The sequence below is a fragment of the Polypterus senegalus genome, chromosome 14 (assembly GCF_016835505.1).
Source record: "Polypterus senegalus isolate Bchr_013 chromosome 14, ASM1683550v1, whole genome shotgun sequence".
Classification (NCBI taxonomy): Eukaryota; Metazoa; Chordata; class Cladistia; order Polypteriformes; family Polypteridae; genus Polypterus; species Polypterus senegalus.
Window position 1 is genome coordinate 139,022,594 of NC_053167.1, and position 18,355 is coordinate 139,040,948.

At 42.6% G+C, this 18,355-nt stretch overlaps 1 protein-coding gene across 5 annotated transcripts in view; it reads left to right on the top strand.

Moving 5' to 3' along the window:
• mast2 (microtubule associated serine/threonine kinase 2) overlaps positions 1-18,355 on the top strand; it is a 457,031-nt gene that overhangs the window by 428,673 nt on the left and 10,003 nt on the right. For all 5 annotated transcript variants that reach the window (XM_039735193.1, XM_039735194.1, XM_039735196.1 and 2 more), the window contains 5 exons: positions 1,639-1,946; positions 7,434-7,643; positions 10,097-10,323; positions 15,428-15,550; positions 15,963-16,099. In XM_039735193.1, coding sequence (XP_039591127.1) covers positions 1,639-1,946; positions 7,434-7,643; positions 10,097-10,323; positions 15,428-15,550; positions 15,963-16,099 — 1,005 coding nt within the window. The remainder of the gene's footprint in view (positions 1-1,638; positions 1,947-7,433; positions 7,644-10,096; positions 10,324-15,427; positions 15,551-15,962; positions 16,100-18,355) is intronic.

Sequence of the window (18,355 nt, forward strand, 5' to 3'; positions counted from 1 at the left end):
GTCAATATGGGGTGCTGTGTGTACATTAATGAGGGAAAAAAATTAATTTAAATGATTTTAGCAAATGGCTGCAATATAACAAAGAGTGAAAAATTGAAGGGGGTCTGAATACTTTCCGTACACACTCTATCTATCTATCTATCTATCTATCTATCTATCTATCTATCTATCTATCTATCTATCTATCTATCTATCTATCTATCTATCTATCATATAGTGCCTTTCACTCTATCTATCTATCTATCTATCTATCTATCATATAGTGCCTTTCATATATATCTATCTATCTATCTATCTATTATATAGTGCCTTTCATATCTATCTATCTATCTATCTATCTATCTATCTATCTATCTATCTATCTATCTATCTATCTATCTCTCTCTCTCTCATATGTGATGCCCTCCCTGAGTACAGAAAGCTGTAAATCTTATGCCCAACAACTTATTCATAACCTGTCAAATTATATTGCAGAGTTGAATTTCAATACTTAATAAATTGTAAATCATTTTAAAAAATACAGTTATTGTGTTATGACCCAGGTACCCATTAATTTCGGTCTCTGTATATGCTTTATAAAATATGAAGGTTCAGTTACCGCTACTTAGTGTGTACAGTAATCCCTCGTTTATCGCGGGAGAGGTTCCAAGGCCGGCCGCAATAACTGAATTTCCGCGAAGTGGGGACACCATATTTATTTAATTACTTAGCGTGTATTTGGACGTTTTTAAACCCACCCTGTACTGTTTACAACCCACCCTTTACTCTATTAATAACAGGGACCTTCCTAACATTTCCTGGGGCACCTCTTCCATGGTTTCTGAAGGTGTATCCGTAATAGTAGTAGGAACTGGCTCTTTATTGCGAGGCTGCAAAAACATTGTGATCGGCAGTTGCTGCCGCTGCTTCTTTTTCTGGTCGAAGAGCAGCTTGTAGGCGATCATGACGTCGTCGACCTTGTTGCAAAATTGGACCGATCGAATGGCGTTTAGGCTTAGCACCAGCCTTGGAAGAAGGAGCACGTTTGGGAGCCATTGCAGGGGGTGAAAATTGAAGTGAAGTTCAACACAAAGAAACCACAAAAAAATCACACACAGTACAGTGTAAAGTAAACCGCTCGGCGAGAAAGCTTGAATCGAAATGGCCGCGACAGAGAGACAAGGGGAGGTGCTGTGGGATCTGGGCATCAGTCAAAGCACCAATCACGGGCCCGATTAGAAAGCGGGAAGCTGTGATTTGTCGTCTCCCTCCCATGTACCAATCACAGCCCGTGTTACAACGCACTTAGTCACCAAACTTGTTTTGTTGTTCTTAGACTAGGAAATACTACTACTATATTTAAAAACCCGCGAAAAGTGAACCACAAAGTAGCGAGGGATTACTGTATTTCTTATTTATTATACTGATACTGTGTGCGCTAGTGCTTCAGAATTTTATTAACTTATCTTTTGAGGTTACATTAGATAAATTGCACCCTCCAAGGGCTGAATTCTGTTTTTTGGTAATGTATTGGATTCAGTGGGATGAGTAAATTAAGGAGATGCATTCTCTTGTTTCTTTTTGCTATTCTAACGGTGCCCTAGAGGAAGACTTTACACCATCAGCCATAATTGGTTCTTCTTTCTCTCTTTAATGCAGCCTGCGCAAACGCCTGTCCGTCTCAGAGTCATCTCACACAGAAAGCGACTCCAGCCCACCCCTTACTGTGCGGCGACGCTGCTGCTCTGCCATCATCGAGATGCCACGCTTCGCCATTTCTACAGAGGATGAAGGAGGAGGAGGTGGAGGTATGAAAAAGACGCCATCCTCAGCACCCCGGACACCTCGTGGTGAAGAGTTGCCCCTCTCCATCCCTGAACAACCCCTGGAGAGAGAGCTACGACTAGACGAATCGCCCACCACTCCAGGGTCCACGGCCAGCACGCTCAGCAGGTCTACACTCACACGTGAGTTGTCCGCTCTCAGAATTGGTAACAAAGCGGTGACTTGGTATCTGTGTGCTTTTCTTTGCCTGAGAAAATATTTATATTTATCAAAGGGCTGCGTACTCAGACAGATGTGGAGAAGGCTCATTAATTCACATTAGGGCCTGAGTCTGTGTTGGATCCGCTGTTATTAATATGTGTGGCTTCTTATTCTGGGAACTTTAGCAAAAAACAAAATATTTACTTTGCACTTAATTAGCCGGAGTCACAGGTCTATGCTTTAGACGGGTAGATAAATCCCTAAAGGTTTGAACTAAGACTTCGACAGATTTGTGGCAATGTAAAAAAAAAAGAAAAACTGTAAGTTTAGATTTGCACAAACGGTGCAGTTGGGGAGCCTTGATTGGAGATGAAATTGAGGAATCCGAGTTCACAAATAGACAACACAGATTTAGGACTTCATATAATCCAGGTATGAAGTTACATCTGGAGTACAACATCCAGCTGTGGTGTCTCTCTTTAGTACTGTTAGGATCTCCTTGAATTATAAAGTCAAGATGAGTGCTAGTAGACTTCTTCCAGAACTGCAAGGTGTGAATAATGAGGACAGATGGATAGTGCCAAAGGGAATAATGGAGAGACCTGAACTGTGAAGTGAATATGTAAAGTTGATAGCGCAGTTATTTTAAAATGTCATCAGGATAGGTGGGGGTGCAGGTTGGAGCAATTTAAGGGTAAACCAGCAAAACCAAGGAGCTGGTGGTGGATTTTAGGAGGCCCAGGCCCCTCATGGACCCCATGATCATCAGAGGTGACTTTGCAGAGAGTGCAGACCTATAAATACCTGGGAGTGCAGCTGGATGATAAACTGGACTGGTCTGCCACTACTGGTGCTCTGTGCAAGAGAGGACAGAGCCGACTATACTTCATTAGATTGCTGGCGTCCTGCAACATCTGCAATAAGATTCTGCAGATGTTCTATCAGACGGTTGTGGCAAGCGTCCTCTTCTATGCGGTGGTATGCTGAGGAGGCAGCATAAAGAAGAGGGACACCTCACGCATGGACAAACTGGTGAGGAAGGCAGGCTCTATTGTAGGCACGGAGCTGGACAGTTTGACATCCTTGGCAGAGCGACGGGCGCTGAGCAGACTCCTGTCAATCATGGAGAATCCACTGCATCATCTGAAGAGGATCATCTCCAGACAGAGGAGCAGCTTCAGCGACAGACTGCTGTCACCATCCTACTCCACTGACAGACTGAGAAGACCCCACACTATGTGACTCTTCAATTCCACCTGGGGGGTAAACGTTAACTCAACACAAGATTATAGACTGTTATACCTGCCTCACACTCTCCATCTTGCATTTTTTAACTTGCACTGCATTGTTATCACTCTTTAATGTAATATTATTTTTATCAGTATACTGCTGCTGGAGTATGTGAATTTTCCCTTGGGATTAATAAAGTATCTATCTATCTATCTATCTATCTATCTATCTATCTATCTATCTATCTATCTATCTATCCATTATATAGTGCCTTTCATGTCTATCTATATGACATATAGATCTATAATGATCTATAATGATCCTTAACTTCTATGTGTTTCATGTCTATCTATCTATCTATCTATCTATCTATCTATCTATTATATAGTGCCTTCCATGTCTATCTATCTATCTATCTATCCATCTATCTATCTATCTATCTATCTATCTATCTATTATATAGTGCCTTCATTGTCTATCTATCTATCTATCTATCTATCTATCTGTTATATAGTGCCTTCCATGTCTATCTATCTATCTATCTATCTATCATATAGTGCCTTCCATGTCTATCTATCTATCTATCTATCTATCTATCTATCTATCTATCTATTATATAGTGCCTTCATTGTCTATCTATCTATCTATCTATCTATCTATCTATCTATCTATCTTCACAGAGTATGTCCTCCCTCTGAGGACTAAAGAGATCAGGGTCACATTACCAAAGGTACATTTAAAAGTAGCATCATGGGAAGCTTCACATATTTTGGACACTGAAGACGGATAGGAATTACTTTCAGTGTTGGGAAGCTTGGCCACATCTCCTCAGCATATTTTTGTACACTGCTAAGCAAAGAGAATGTTGCAGAATCAGCTCCTTCATTCACTACACAGTAGATGTCAATTCATACGGTACTTGTGTGTGTTAAAATGCTAGGGAATAACATGAATGTGCATACGACTTTCATACATTACGTTTGTGGTTAGGGTCTGGGTGTATGCTTTGTCATGTATTGTCACGTTTGGGTTACACAATTGCACAGATTCATTCAAGGTTTTCAAGAAACAAACTTTATTCGTAAACAGCATAATAAAGCAGAGGATGTCTGGGGGAGAAGTGAGACAAAGCAAAAAGCAAAAAGGACAGGTGCTGTACAGGCTTTTAAATATAGAAGTGCTGCGCGAGAAGCATATCACGCAACACAGCAGCAGCATCTAACGGAGCAAAGAGGAGGCCAACTGTATTTGTTCCCATTGCAACAGCATTCAAGAGGGGGCCTCAGAGGAGCTGACCCCATCCTCCAGGGGTGTGCAGAGCCCCCTTCTTCACAATTTCTATTGTGATGGATTTCCAGGGCCATTACACGTCCACGGGACACCAGCTGGGTGGAAGGACCAAGGGAGAGGGCATGTCTGGTTGATTATCTTCCCTGGGATTCTAGAGGGCAGCCCCCTTGGGTTGCTGCTGCACCACAGATTCCCGCAGAACACACTGGGAGTTGGAGTTTGGAGCAGCCCTGTTGGATACTATCGACGCCACCAGGAGGTGCTGCAGGTACGGCTGAGACCTTTGTGGCAGCACTTGCGCCACACCTGGAAAATTATGCCAGAAGAAGCTCATGAAGCACCTGGAGCAAATCCTGGTGCCCTATAAAAGGAGCCAGCTGCCACTACTCCAGGAGCCAGAGTCGTGAGGAGGTGGACAAAGCTTGCCAGGATGAGCGGAGGTGGAAAAAGGAGAGAGGGAGAGAAAGAGACAAGAAGAAAGAAGAGAGTGTGTATTTGATTTTGATACGTGTGAACTGTGGTGCTGGCGAGCAAAAGAAAAGCACTTCCCCACGTAAATAAAGGGCATGCCGTGTGGCAAGACTTGTGTCGGCGGCTGTTGTGCCAGGTGTTTGGGGGGAGCTCTGCGCCCCCTGATGTTCACACTATGTTTATCTTAAAGGTGCAACAGTAGACCAACCCGGTAACAAACCTGATGAGCGCATTTAACCCCTGAAGAAAACGGGTAAAGGGTACGTAGAGGGAAACGGATGTCTTCCAGGGTGCGTTCCGTTTGTGACCAGCCTGTCTGTATGAGGACGTGAAATGGAGAGGGGTGAGGAGGAGAGTGATTACTCACCTGTGATGTCCACCTTAAGTGTGAAATGTCTAATTAAAATGAATGGAATGTGATCACGCATTTCTTTACAAGATTTTACACCTGCAAGTTGCTCAGTAGTGACATCGATATTCTTACTGAGTTGGGCTGTTCCTGTCTTCCGTGCCTCTCTATCAACTTCCTGGCGTTGCCAATCTTGCCTGTTTTTGCCGTATCTGTATTGTTAAAATCCATATCACAATGAGAAAAGGAAATCTATTGGGCAGCACTAATGCATGGTCGGCAGCATGCTCTGGTAGGGTGTTGCCGCACTATCATACAGTGAACCACCTGGATTGGGACCCTAGTGCAGCGGGTGAATAATGTGGGGTAAAAGCAGGCAAGACAGACATTTCAAGGTAAAGTAGTTCAACTCATTAATCATGGAGACTTGCGGCATGTTGACAGACAAATGATATGCAGACGTTCAAGAGTAATATGAGTTCAACCATACTGGCTTTGGGCTTGACTGCTTGTCTCGTTCAAAGGTGTCTGCATTCAGATCCAGACCTTAATATTATCTGTGCGGATATCTATATATACTGTATATATATATATATATATATATATATATATATATATATATGTCTTTTATAAGCCCAAAAGCCCAATCTCATCACCTTCTGCCATTCACCTCAACTACAACCCTTGGTCCAGACACCTGCTCCTCACCTGGTGGAATTAAAGTATGAGGGGGAGTCAATCTAAAGTTAGAAAATTGTATTTATTTGAAAATAGAATGAACCTTAACAAACTTGATAGTGTCAGTCAGTCATTTTCCAACCCGCTATATCCTAACACAGGGGTCTGCTGGAGCCAATCCCAGCCAGCACAGGGCACAAGGCAGGAAGCAGGAAAAAAAGTCCCGGGAAGTGTGTCAGCCCATCGCAGACCTGATAACGTCAGTTCTCAATGTTGTCTCCATCCTTCTCGATGCACTTGGCGCCAACCTGCCTGGAAGTGTCGGGATTCCAGCAAAATAAAAGGTTTGGTCTTGTCCTTGCAACCACTCATGCACCCGAGTTATCGTCGAACACTACATGCCGAGGAGTACTGCAGTCACCAGTGCAAGTTACTGTCACTTGTTGGAGACCAATGTGAAGCCTGCTTTTCGATCCAAGCGGTGGGGACTGTTGTCTCATGGAGTCCTTTAGCTGCAAGAGACCGCTAGGAACACCAAGGCTTGTCTGGAGAAACTGAAGTTTGAGGTGCTGCCACAGCCTCCTTATTTGTCAGATTTGGCACTGTGTGATTTCCACCTTGGGATGGCACAGTGGCGCAGTGGGTGGCGCAGCTGCCTCGCAGTTAGGTTCGCTTCCCGGGTCCACCCTGCTTGGAGTTTGCATGTTCTCCCAGTGTCTGCGTGGGTCTCCTCCCACAGTTCAAAGACATGCAGGTTAGGTGCATTGGCGATACTGTATTGTCCCTAGTGTGTGTGTGTGTGTGTGTGTGTGTGTGTGTGTGTGCGCCCTGCCCGGGGTTTGTTTCCTGCCTTGTGCAGGGTGTTGGCTGGGATTGGCTCCAGCAGACCCCCGTGACCCTCTAGTTTGGATAATGGATGGATTTCCACATTTTCTGGATCGCTAAATTCAAGATGGATGACGATGTGAAGAAAGCGGTGCCCGAGTGGTTACAAGGACATAACAAAACCTTTTATTCTGCTGGAGTCCAGGCATATTCAGGTTAGGTGGCGCAAATGCCCTGAGAAGAGTGGGGACGACATTGAGAAATGACATGAGCAGGTTTGTTAAGGTTCGTTCCATTTTCTGATAAATCCCATTTTCTAACATTAGCTTCACTCCCCCTCGTGTTTTGGCCCAAGCTATACATGTGTGTGTCAGGGTCCCCTTTGAGAGATGATTTCTGTTCGTTTGTGTCTTTCTGCTGGGGAAGGCTTCAGCTTTCAGTGATAAACACCAAGAGATACAGTAAGTGTGTGAAGACAGTGGACTTGACTTGAGAGTTACACCAGCAGTGCTCTGTATCTGTAGAACAAGGTGTGCTAGGCCGGGCCATTCCTTGTTCTGTGATGCTAATCATTTATAGTCTTTGACCAAGTTACTAAAGCCAAATTTCCTTTTTTGCGCATTAGCTGGCAGCACCATTGGAACTACAGAGCGACCGTTGCGATGTAACAGTACTGAAGATGCCTCCACTCCTAAAGCCATCAGTGACTTGGCAGCCCGCCGAGCTCGACATAGACTGATGTCTGGTGAGTCGGTTGAAAAGCGTACCTCCCGGCCACTCAGCAAGGTCATTAAGTCTGCCTCTGCAACTACTCTGTCACTGATGATCCCTTCTGGTGAGTACATATAGTCTTTTTCCTGCTGGAGCTAACCTCAAGTGTTATTGTGAAGTATGGTTCACCCAGGGCTCTTCCCACTCAACGGCAATTTGTGCCTTTAACGTTTTTCTATTGTAGAAGCTTTAGTTCTACTTCCTATCGGCTTGTGTGGAATCCTGAATCAATTTAATTTAATGGCTACCAGAGTCGGGGGACATGAGAGAGAACATGAGGAAGGATGCTTAGGCAACTTCTCTGTGTAGTCTCCCTCATGTTTCTGAAGAACAACAACTCAGTTTGTTTGGCTATAAGATCCAAATCCAAAGTCTTGAATTTTCTCAAAGGTTATCAATGAGGACAATCCTGCAGAAAATGTGAAAAAAAAGAACTCAGTGGCCACATGGTGGCAAATTATGGAAAGCTGGAAATCAGCAGGTAGCTCTTCACTCAAAGTGTTGGGCAAAATGAGACATTTGAATTACGGAATAAGGAAACTGAGATGGTGACAGCTGCTAAAGAGAAAGCTGGATGAGATGGTTGCTCAAATTAGCCATGAGCTCATATAATAATGAGACATTGACTGGCAAGAAGGAGGCAGTGAAGGTGGATGGATCTTTAGTAACACAATTTAAACTTTAAACCTCGCTGTAGTTTATACCCCCTTCGGCCTTAGAAAGAACTCTCTGCAGGGTCCCAAGCAGCAGAATAGGGATGTGCATGTTAGAGTGTGAGAAACCCGGTGCCAGCAGAGGTGCAGTGCATCTAAAGACCTAAAAAGCCAAAACCTGTCAATGTAGTTTTGTGAAGAAAATGAAGCACAGGAATAAAAGACAAGTCAAACAGAAAAGGGACCTAGGATAACAGGCAATGCCACAGTCGACAGAGGTACCCATGAAGTAAAGAACTCAAAAGGGGCACCCAGAGGACATCACTTTATGTTTTCTCTTCGTGTTGCATAAATCCAGTTGGCCTGTCAGGCTGGTCCAAGAGTGATGCGGCACAAAGATTTTGAGTAGTCAATCAGATCCTGACTAGTAATGTCATGGTCACAATGCCATGACTGGTCAAGTTTGCAGATGATACCAAGATAGAACATTAGAACACTCAGCCATTCAAAGCTCTCCAGTCCTCTCCACTTATGTCTTCCCAGAAAACATCAAGTCGAGTTGTGAAAGTCCCTAAAGTCTTACTGTCCACCACACTACTTGGTCGCTTATTCCAAGTGTCTATCGTTCTTTTGTGTGAAGAAAAACTCCCTAATGTTTGTGTGAAATTTACCCTTCACAAGTTTCCAACTGTGTCTCCGTGTTCTTGATGAACTCATTTTAAAGTCACCGTCTCGATCCACTGGACTAATTCCCTTCACGATTTTAAACACTCCAGTCAGATCTCCTCTTCATCTTCTTTTGCTTAAACTGTAAAGGCTCAGCTCTTTTAATCTTTCCTCATAACTCCTGTAGCCCTGATTCAGCCTAGTCGCTCTACTCTGGACCTTTTCTAGTGCTGCTATGTCCTTTTTAGGTGGATTAGCAGATAGTTTGGAATCCGTTATATCATCACAGAAGGACTTGGACAGCAGACAGGCTTGGGCAGATTTGTGGATGATGAAATTTAATGTCAGTAAATGTAAAGAATTACACATAGGAAGTAAAAATGTGAGGTTTGAATACACCATGAGTGGTCAGAAAATCGAGAGTCCACCTTATGAGAAGGATTTAGGAGTCGTAATGGACTCTAAGCTATCGACTTCCCAACAGTGATAAGAAGCCATTAAGAAGGCTAACAGAATGTCAGGTTATATAGCGCCTTGACGTGTGGAGTACAAGTCACAGAAGGTTCTGCTCAGGCTTTATAACACACTGGTGAGGCCTTATCTGGAGTCCTGTGGGCAGTTTTGGTCTCCAGGCTACAAAAAGGACATAACAGCACAGGAGAAGGTCCAGAGAAGAGCGACAAGGCTGATTCAGGGCTACAGGGGATGAGTTATGAGGAAAAAATTAAAGAGCTGAGCCTTTACAGTTTAAGCAAAAGAAGATTAAGAGGTGACCTGATTGAAGTGTTTAAAATTATGAAGGGAATTAGTACAGCGGATCGAGACGGTGATTTTAAAACGAGTTCATCAAGAACATGGGGACACAGTTGGAAACTTGTGAAGAGGAAATTTCACACAAACATTAGGAAGTTTTTCTTTACACAAAGAATGATAGACACTTGGAATAAGCGACCAAGTAGTGTGGTGGACAGTAAGACTTGAGGGACTTTCAAAACTCGACTCAATGTTTTTTTGGAAGAAGTAAGTGGATAGGACTGGTGAGCTTTTGTGGGCTGAATGGCCTGTTCTCGTCTAGATTTTTCTAAAGATCTCTAAAAACACTCCCTAATATCCATGAGAGGTTTCTGTGCACCCTTTTCCTTCATTATGGTGTCATTCATGGTAACAGTGTTTAATTATTTATTTTAATCCAATCCAGATCACCACAGTGGATCACCGCTAGCCAGCCCAATGTCTCCTCACTCCCTGTCATCCAACCCTTCTTCAAGAGATTCTTCTCCCAGTCGAGACTTTTCACCTGCTGTCAGTAATGTAAAGCCACCAACTGTCATTCACCGTGCAGGGAAGAAGTACGGCTTCACTCTTAGGGCAATCCGAGTCTACATGGGCGACAGTGACATCTACACTGTGCACCACATGGTGTGGGTAAGTAAATGAGCATCGCCCCATAGTGCAGATTTAGAGAGTCCATGTCCATGCATTTTCTACAGACAGTGTTTCCTGGTATGTGCCATAGGATGCCAGAGTCTATCCTGGGCAGGATGCCAGTCAATTAGATACGAGGATTCAAGTTCAAATATTTGAAATGAATATATGCATCAAAGAATTCATAGAAGGTTTATTAGAAACTTTGCTCTTCCTTTTATGCATATCCAAAATGTTCTGCATTGCTTTTCCTGAATCAATATGATGGTTTATATTTCTTGATGGAGAATTTTTAAGCATTGCAAATTCCTAAAGACATTGTCAAGATAAAGTATGTGAACCCTTTAGGAAGGCCTGATTTTGTGCATGAATTGTTCATAAAATATGATGTGATCTTCATCTAAGACACAGTTATAGACAAACACAATATGCTTACACTCCAAAACAGACGCAAAACAATTGTAATCTTTCATGTCTTTATCAAAGACGCCCATCAAACATGAAAAAGTACAGTTGTGCTTGAAAGTTTGTGAACCCTTTAGAATTTTCTATATTTCTGCATAAATACGACCTAAAACATCAGCAGATTTTCACTCAAGTCCTAAAAGTAGATAAAGAGAAACCAGTTAAACAAATGAGACAAAAATATTATACTTGGTCATTTATTTATTGAGGAAAATGAACGAATATTACATATTTGTGAGTGGCAAAAGTATGTGCGCGCACGTGTTGCATTGTTCTCGGTCGGACGTGCGTGCTTTTGCTGTGAACTCTTTGTGCTCTATTTCGTTTCCCTTCCGGTTCGTACGCGCCGATTACTGTATTTAAGCACGCGTTCAGCCTCTCCCTGTGCATTGTTCTCAGTCAGACGTGCCTGCTTTCGCTGTGAACTCTTTGTGCTCTACAGTATTTTGTGTGCTTTTGCAGTTAACCACGGCTTCTAAGCAAGTGAAGAGTGGTGAGAAGAAAGGTTGGAAGATAATGGAAATCGAAGTAAAAAAAGAAATTATTGAAAAGTATGAGCGTGGCGTTCGTGTTACCGATCTTGCCGCCGAGTATAAGAAGTCAAAATCTACGATTTTTACGATTCTAAAGCAGAAAGAGGCCATTAAAGAAGCTGATGATGCAAAAGGAGTTCCAGTGTTAACCAAGCAGAGGCCTCAAGTGCCGGAAGAGGTGGAAAAACTGTTGTTAGTGTGGCTGAACGAGAAGCACCTTGTAGGGGACAGCGTAAGCGAGGCGATGTTATGCGAGAAAGCCAGGAATGTTCATAGCGATTTGCTGCAAAACTGTCCTTCTACGAGTGGCGGAAGTGAGGAATTTAAAGCCAGTAGAGGAAGGTTTGAAAAGTTTCGCCAGAGAAGTGGCATTCATAGTGTGGTAAGGCATGGAGAGTAACGTTGTTGCAATGTTACTTTTCTTGGCGGTTTATTAAATTAAGGATTTTTTCAAATTTTAATTTTTTTCCGTGCTTAAAACTCATTAAAAAAAAAAGTGTTTCCAGCGAGCGGTTCGTAATGCTGTGGCGCGAACTCTTGCAGTGTTAGTTTTCTCTGTGTCATTCAATGTTTTTACATTTAGTTTACTATTACGCTGTGCATTCTATGGTGTGATTAACTATATTTGTGCTTAAAAATCTTAAAAAAATATATCTTTACATACAGCTCGTACGGCACGATTTGCATACAATCCTATGGGGGAAATTATTTCGGGTCACGACCAAATCTGGTTGGAACGAATTCCGGTCGTGAATTGAGGTTCCACTGTATTTGAAACTGTCCAGAGAGGATTGAATTTGTAAAAAGGTTATGAAACACTTCATCGTGTGGATTGGACTTTGCTGATTTGTGTGTTTTGTTCATACCAAGGGTGCACAAAGGCCACTGGGTGTGTAAATGAATACAACTGGGAGTCAGTGGTGAAGATCAGACCTTCATTGTTGTGTTTCATAGCCTCTAGTTGGACAAATGCATTCCTGACCGAGTCAGTAACATCAAAGATTAGTTTAGGTTAGATTATTTATTTCTTTATACAGTGGTGTGAAAAACTATTTGCCCCCTTCCTGATTACTTATTCTTTTGCATGTTTGTCACACAAAATGTTTCTGATCATCAAACATTTAACCATTAGTCAAATATAACACAAGTAAACACAAAATGCAGTTTTTAAATGATGGTTTTTATTATTTAGGGAGAAAAACAATCCAAACCTACATGGCCCTGTGTGAAAAAGTAATTGCCCCTTGTTCAAAAATCACCTAACTGTGGTGTATCACACCTGAGGTCAATTTCCTGATTACTGCCACACCTTTTCAATCAAGAAATCACTTCAATAGGAGCTGCCTGACACAGAGAAGTAGACCAAAAGCACCTCAAAAGCTAGACATCATGCCAAGATCCAAAGAAATTCAGGAACAAATGAGAACAGAAGTAATTGAGATCTATCAGTCTGGTAAAGGTTATAAAGCCATTTCTAAAGCTTTGGGACTCCAGTGAACCACAGTGAGAGCCATTATCCACAAATGGCAAAAACATGGAACAGTGGTGAACCTTCCCAGGAGTGGCCGGCCGACCAAAATTACCCCAAGAGCGCAGAGACCACTCATCCGAGAGGTCACAAAAGACCCCAGGACAACGTCTAAAGAACTGCAGGCCTCACTTGCCTCAATTAAGGTCAGTGTTCACGACTCCACCATAAGAAAGAGACTGGGCAAACACAGCCTGCATGGCAGATTTCCAAGACTCAAACCACTGTTAAGCAAAAAGAACATTAGGGCTCGTCTCAATTTTGCTAAGAAACATCTCAATGATTGCCAAGACTTTTGGGAAAATACCTTGTGGACTGATGAGACAAAAGTTGAACTTTTTGGAAGGCAAATGTCCCGTTACATCTGGCGTAAAAGGAACACAGCATTTCAGAAAAAGAACATCATACCAACAGTAAAATATGGTGGTGGTAGTGTGGTGGTCTGGGGTTGTTTTGCTGCTTCAGGTCCTGGAAGGCTTGCTGTGATAGATGGAACCATGAATTCTACTGTCTACCAAAAAATCCTGAAGGAGAAGGTCCGGCCATCTGTTTGTCAACTCAAGCTGAAGCGATCTTGGGTGCTGCAACAGGACAATGACCCAAAACACACCAGCAAATCCACCTCTGAATGGCTGAAGAAAAACAAAATGAAGACTTTGGAGTGGCCTAGTCAAAGTCCTGACCTGAATCCAATTGAGATGCTATGGCATGACCTTAAAAAGGCGGTTCATGCTAGAAAACCCTCAAATAAAGCTGAATTACAACAATTCTGCAAAGATGAGTGGGCCAAAATTCCTCCAGAGCACTGTAAAAGACTCATTGCAAGTTATCACAAACGCTTGATTGCAGTTATTGCTGCTAAGGGTGGCCCAACCAGTTATTAGGTTCAGGGGGCAATTACTTTTTCACACAGGGCCATGTAGGTTTGGATTTTTTTTTCTCCCTAAATAATAAAAACCATCATTTAAAAACTGCATTTTGTGTTTACTTGTGTTATATTTGACTAACGGTTAAATGTGTTTGATGATCATAAACATTTTGTGTGACAAACATGCAGAAGAATAAGAAATCAGGAAGGGGGCAAATAGTTTTTCACACCGCTGTAAAAGCACCTTTAAAACACCAGCAGTTGCGCCAAAGTGCTGTACAAAAAAGAATTAAAATAAACACAATACAAACAATCATGCAAAAGCAGATTAATAAAACAACCGATTGTGACATCCACCACAATCCATCCATCCATCCATCCATTTTCCAACCTGTTGAATCCGAACACAGGGTCACAGGGGTCTGCCGGAGCCAATCCCAGCCAACACAGGGTGCAAGGCAGGAACCAATCCTGGGCAGGGTGCCAACTCACCACAGGGCACACACACCCACACTAGGGACAATTTAGAAGCACCAATGCACCTAACCTGCATGTCTTTGGACTGCAGAAGGAAACCGGAGCACCCGGAGTAAACCCACACAGACACGGGGAGAACATGCAAACTCCACGCAGGGAGGACCCAGGAAGTGAACCTACCTACGCTACCTACTGCGCCACCGTGCCGCCCTCCACCACAATCCCATTATACACAATGAAAAACAGAAGAAAACAAGGAGGTCTTAAGCCGACATTTAAAAACCTCGACCTGATGTGTAGAGGTAAGTCACTCCAAAGCCGAGGAGCAACAACTGAGAAAGCCCGGTCTCCCCTCGACCTGAGCCGAGATCTCGGCACTACAAGGTGAGGTCGTCCAGATGACCTCAATGCTCTTGGTGGCACATAGGGGGTGAAGGAGGTCACAGATGTGTTTTGGAGCGAGGCTTTAAAAACAAACAAGATTTTAAAATCAGTGCGACACCTCACCGGTAGCCAGTGGAGAGAGGGGCTAAAATGGCGGAGATGTGATCCCGTTTTCTCGACCCAATCAAAAATCTCGCTGCTGCGTTCTGAACCGGCTGAAGGGGCGACAGCGCAGATTTTGGCAGACCCACATTTAAGGAATTTCAGTAATTTAGGTGAGATGTAATAAAGGCATGGATGACCGTTTCCAAGTCCTTCTGTGATAGAAAGGGATTTTAGTTTAGAAATTTGCCTCAGTTGGTAAAAAACTGGACTTGATTACCGCGGAGATTTGTTTTTCAAAACTTAGAGACGACTCAAAAATGGTACCGAGGTTTCTGACATCATTATGAATCATTGCCGCCAAAGGTCCTAACTGCATGCCGGTTTCAACTGCAGATGTGGTGGGACCAAAAATGATGTCTTCTGTTTTATTTTCGTTTAATTGCAGAAGGCTAAGCAGCAAGGTTTACTGTCAGAGCACAATGAAGTTCTTTGTTGTAGGTCTTCCACAGACTGGTGACCGTAGTTTAACAGCATCACCTGATGACAAAGAATACAACACCACACGTTACAACAATCAGGTGATACTGTAGATGCATAACGGTGAGCTTACGGCTAGTCAGTCCCTCAGAAGACACAGAGTTTGTAATCCACCTAACGTGTGTTATATTGTAGCCTCAGTGCACTACTTAAGTGAAAACATAACTTAATCAGCTCAGTTCATTTTCTTGTGTGTTTCTTTACTAGCACGTGGAAGAAGGTGGTCCTGCTCATGAGGCAGGGCTTCATCAGGGAGATCTAATCACTCACGTCAATGGCGAACCAGTGAATGGTCTTGTGCACACAGAGGTGGTGGAGCTCATTTTAAAGGTAAGGGCCAGTGAAAAAAAAATGCAACCTGCAGTTCTTCAAAAAGGGGCTCTCTTCTTTGGTGGTCCCATAACATGAATTTGAAATCACCGTTATGCAGCCTTTCAATGCACTACCCTAAGCTTAGTGGCCTGTGCCAATTTAAAAGCGGCAGGATCATCTGTGGATCATTAGTGACGCTGAGAGACACTGGGATTAAAATTATTCAGCCATCAGCTGCCCTGTTTAATCTCTACACGGCATGTAACTCCTCCGTTATGTGCTTTGAATCTTTATAAGTCATTTAGAGCAAAAAAAATACTTAAGACAACAAATTGTTATGGAATAGAAAAACTGTTGAAAATAGTAGCTTTTCCACCCATCTGTTTGCCCACTCTGAACACCTCACTGACATCCTGCTTATCTCCTACAGAGTGGAAGCAAAGTTTCGATCGCAACCACGCCTTTTGAAAACACTTCCATCAAGGTTGGGCCTGCACGAAAGTCCAGCTATAAATCCAAACTGGTCCGGAGAAGCAAGAAGTCCAAGACAAAAGAGGGCCAGGAGAGGTGAGTTCATAGATCAGAGGTTGTGTGGGGTCTTCTTGGCTCCGCTTATGGGAAGCCTCATCTGTCTTTCTGTCTGCCTGAACACAAGACATCCTGCATTGTCACCTGCCTCTCAAGAATATACCAAGACTGGACCTGGCAGCTCCTTGGTTCCAAAAAACCAGTTGTCCAAGGGTCTTAAGACAGGTCAGCACATCACTGGGAGCACTCACTGCAGTTCTCCTACACCACCTCGAATGAGACACTTTATACACCGCGAGTCATCCTGGGAAACACTGGTTCAGCTCTTTAAAATACAACAACATTTACTTCTATAGCACATCGTCATACAAAAAAATGAAGCTCAAAGTGCTTTACATAATGAAGAATAGAAAAATAAAAGACACAGTAAGAAAATAAAACATTAATTAACATAGAATAAGAGTAAGGCCCGATGGCCAGGGTGGACAGAAAAAACTCCAGACGGCCAGTGCAGGATTTACGTATAAGACACACAAGCTGTAGCTTAGGGCCCCCGCCTTCTTGGGGGCCCCCAAAACAAATTGTCTGAGTGAGCAGTTGTCATATATACTTAAATATACTACAGGATTCTTTGTCCCAATGCCACACGTCCGGGACATTCAATATTCTTCACCCAATTTTTTTGCACGTCTTTTCGAAGAACAGAGCACTATTGTTTCTATGTATGATGGTTGCAAATTGCTGTGGAGAAAGATCTTTTTCTCAGCTGAAGAGAATAAAAAATGAATCTAGAACAACAATGACACAAGATAAATTATGTTCCCTCAGTCTCCTGTGCATAGAAAGTGACAAACTACGCAGTTTATCATTTGATGATGCCATCAGTGACTTTGCTCTGGCAAAGGCAAGAAAGAAAATATTTTAGTTTAATATAATTCCTTAATCCTTATACCATGTTTCAAGATATTAGATAATAAACCTTTGTACGTTGTGCCTTTTAAAAGAACTTTTGTTTCTTTTTACCAGAGTTTGCATTTTTAAGTTTATTATGAATAAAAATTATTTTAAGTTAAGCATTTATTATTTCACTATCTACAGTACAGGCCAAAAGTTTGGACGCACCTTCTCATTCAATGTGTTTTCTTTATTTTCATGACCATTTACATTGGTAGATTCTCACTGAAGGCATCAAAACTATGAATGAACACATGTGGAGTTATGTACTTAACAAAAAAAGGTGAAATAACTGAAAACATGTTTTATATTCTAGTTTCTTCAAAACAGCCACCCTTTGCTCTGATTACTGCTTGGCACACTCTTGGCATTCTCTCGATGAGCTTCAACAGGTAGTCACCTGAACTGGTTTTCACTTCACAGATGTGCCTTATCAGGGTTATTTAGTGGAATTTCTTGCTTTATCAATGGGGTTGGGACCAGCAGTTGTGTTGTGCAGAAGTCAGGTTAGTTGGACGATCATTTATTGTTTAACAGGACAATGACCGCAAACACACCTACAGGTTGTCTAAGGGCTATTTGACCAAAAAAGGAGAGTGATGGAGTGCTGGAAATGGTCATGAAAATCAAGAAAACACATTGAATGAGGAGGTGTGTCCAAACTTTTGGCCTGTACTGTATATACTTCTTAATTGTATTTCAGTTTAAACCTCTAGGTATCGGAAAATCATATTTGGCACTTACATAGAATATCTGCACTTATAATGGGCCCCATGTCTCAAATAGCTTAGGGCCTTATCAAGTCTAAATCCGGCCCTGGAGACGGCTGGAGAAAAAAATAAAATCTGTAGGGATTCCAGACCATGAGACCGGCCAGTCCCTCTGGGCATTCTACCTAACATAAATGAAACAGTCCTCTTTGGATTTAGGATTCTCACGGAAGGGCTTGATGATGATGATGGTCACGTAGACTTCTGCCTTTTAGTCCAATGTTGGAGCATCAGGATGCTTTGAGTAGGTGGTGGTGGCGCAGGTCGCCACCACAAAGAAACCGGAAAAAGAAACAGAAGAGAGAGTTGGGGTCAGTACGGATTTTAGAGCCACCATGAATAGTTATTATGATGAATTGAACATACAGAGTATCAGGATTAAGTTAAATTAAGATTAAAATGAAGTTATAAAAAGGCCATGTTACAGTAATGTGTTTTCAGCAGTGTGTTAAAGTGCTCTACTGTATCAGCCTGGTGAATTCTTATTGGCAGGCTATTCCAGATTTTAGGTGCATAACAGCAGAAGGCCGCCCGCCTCACCACTTCTTTTAAGTTTAGCTTTTGGAATTAT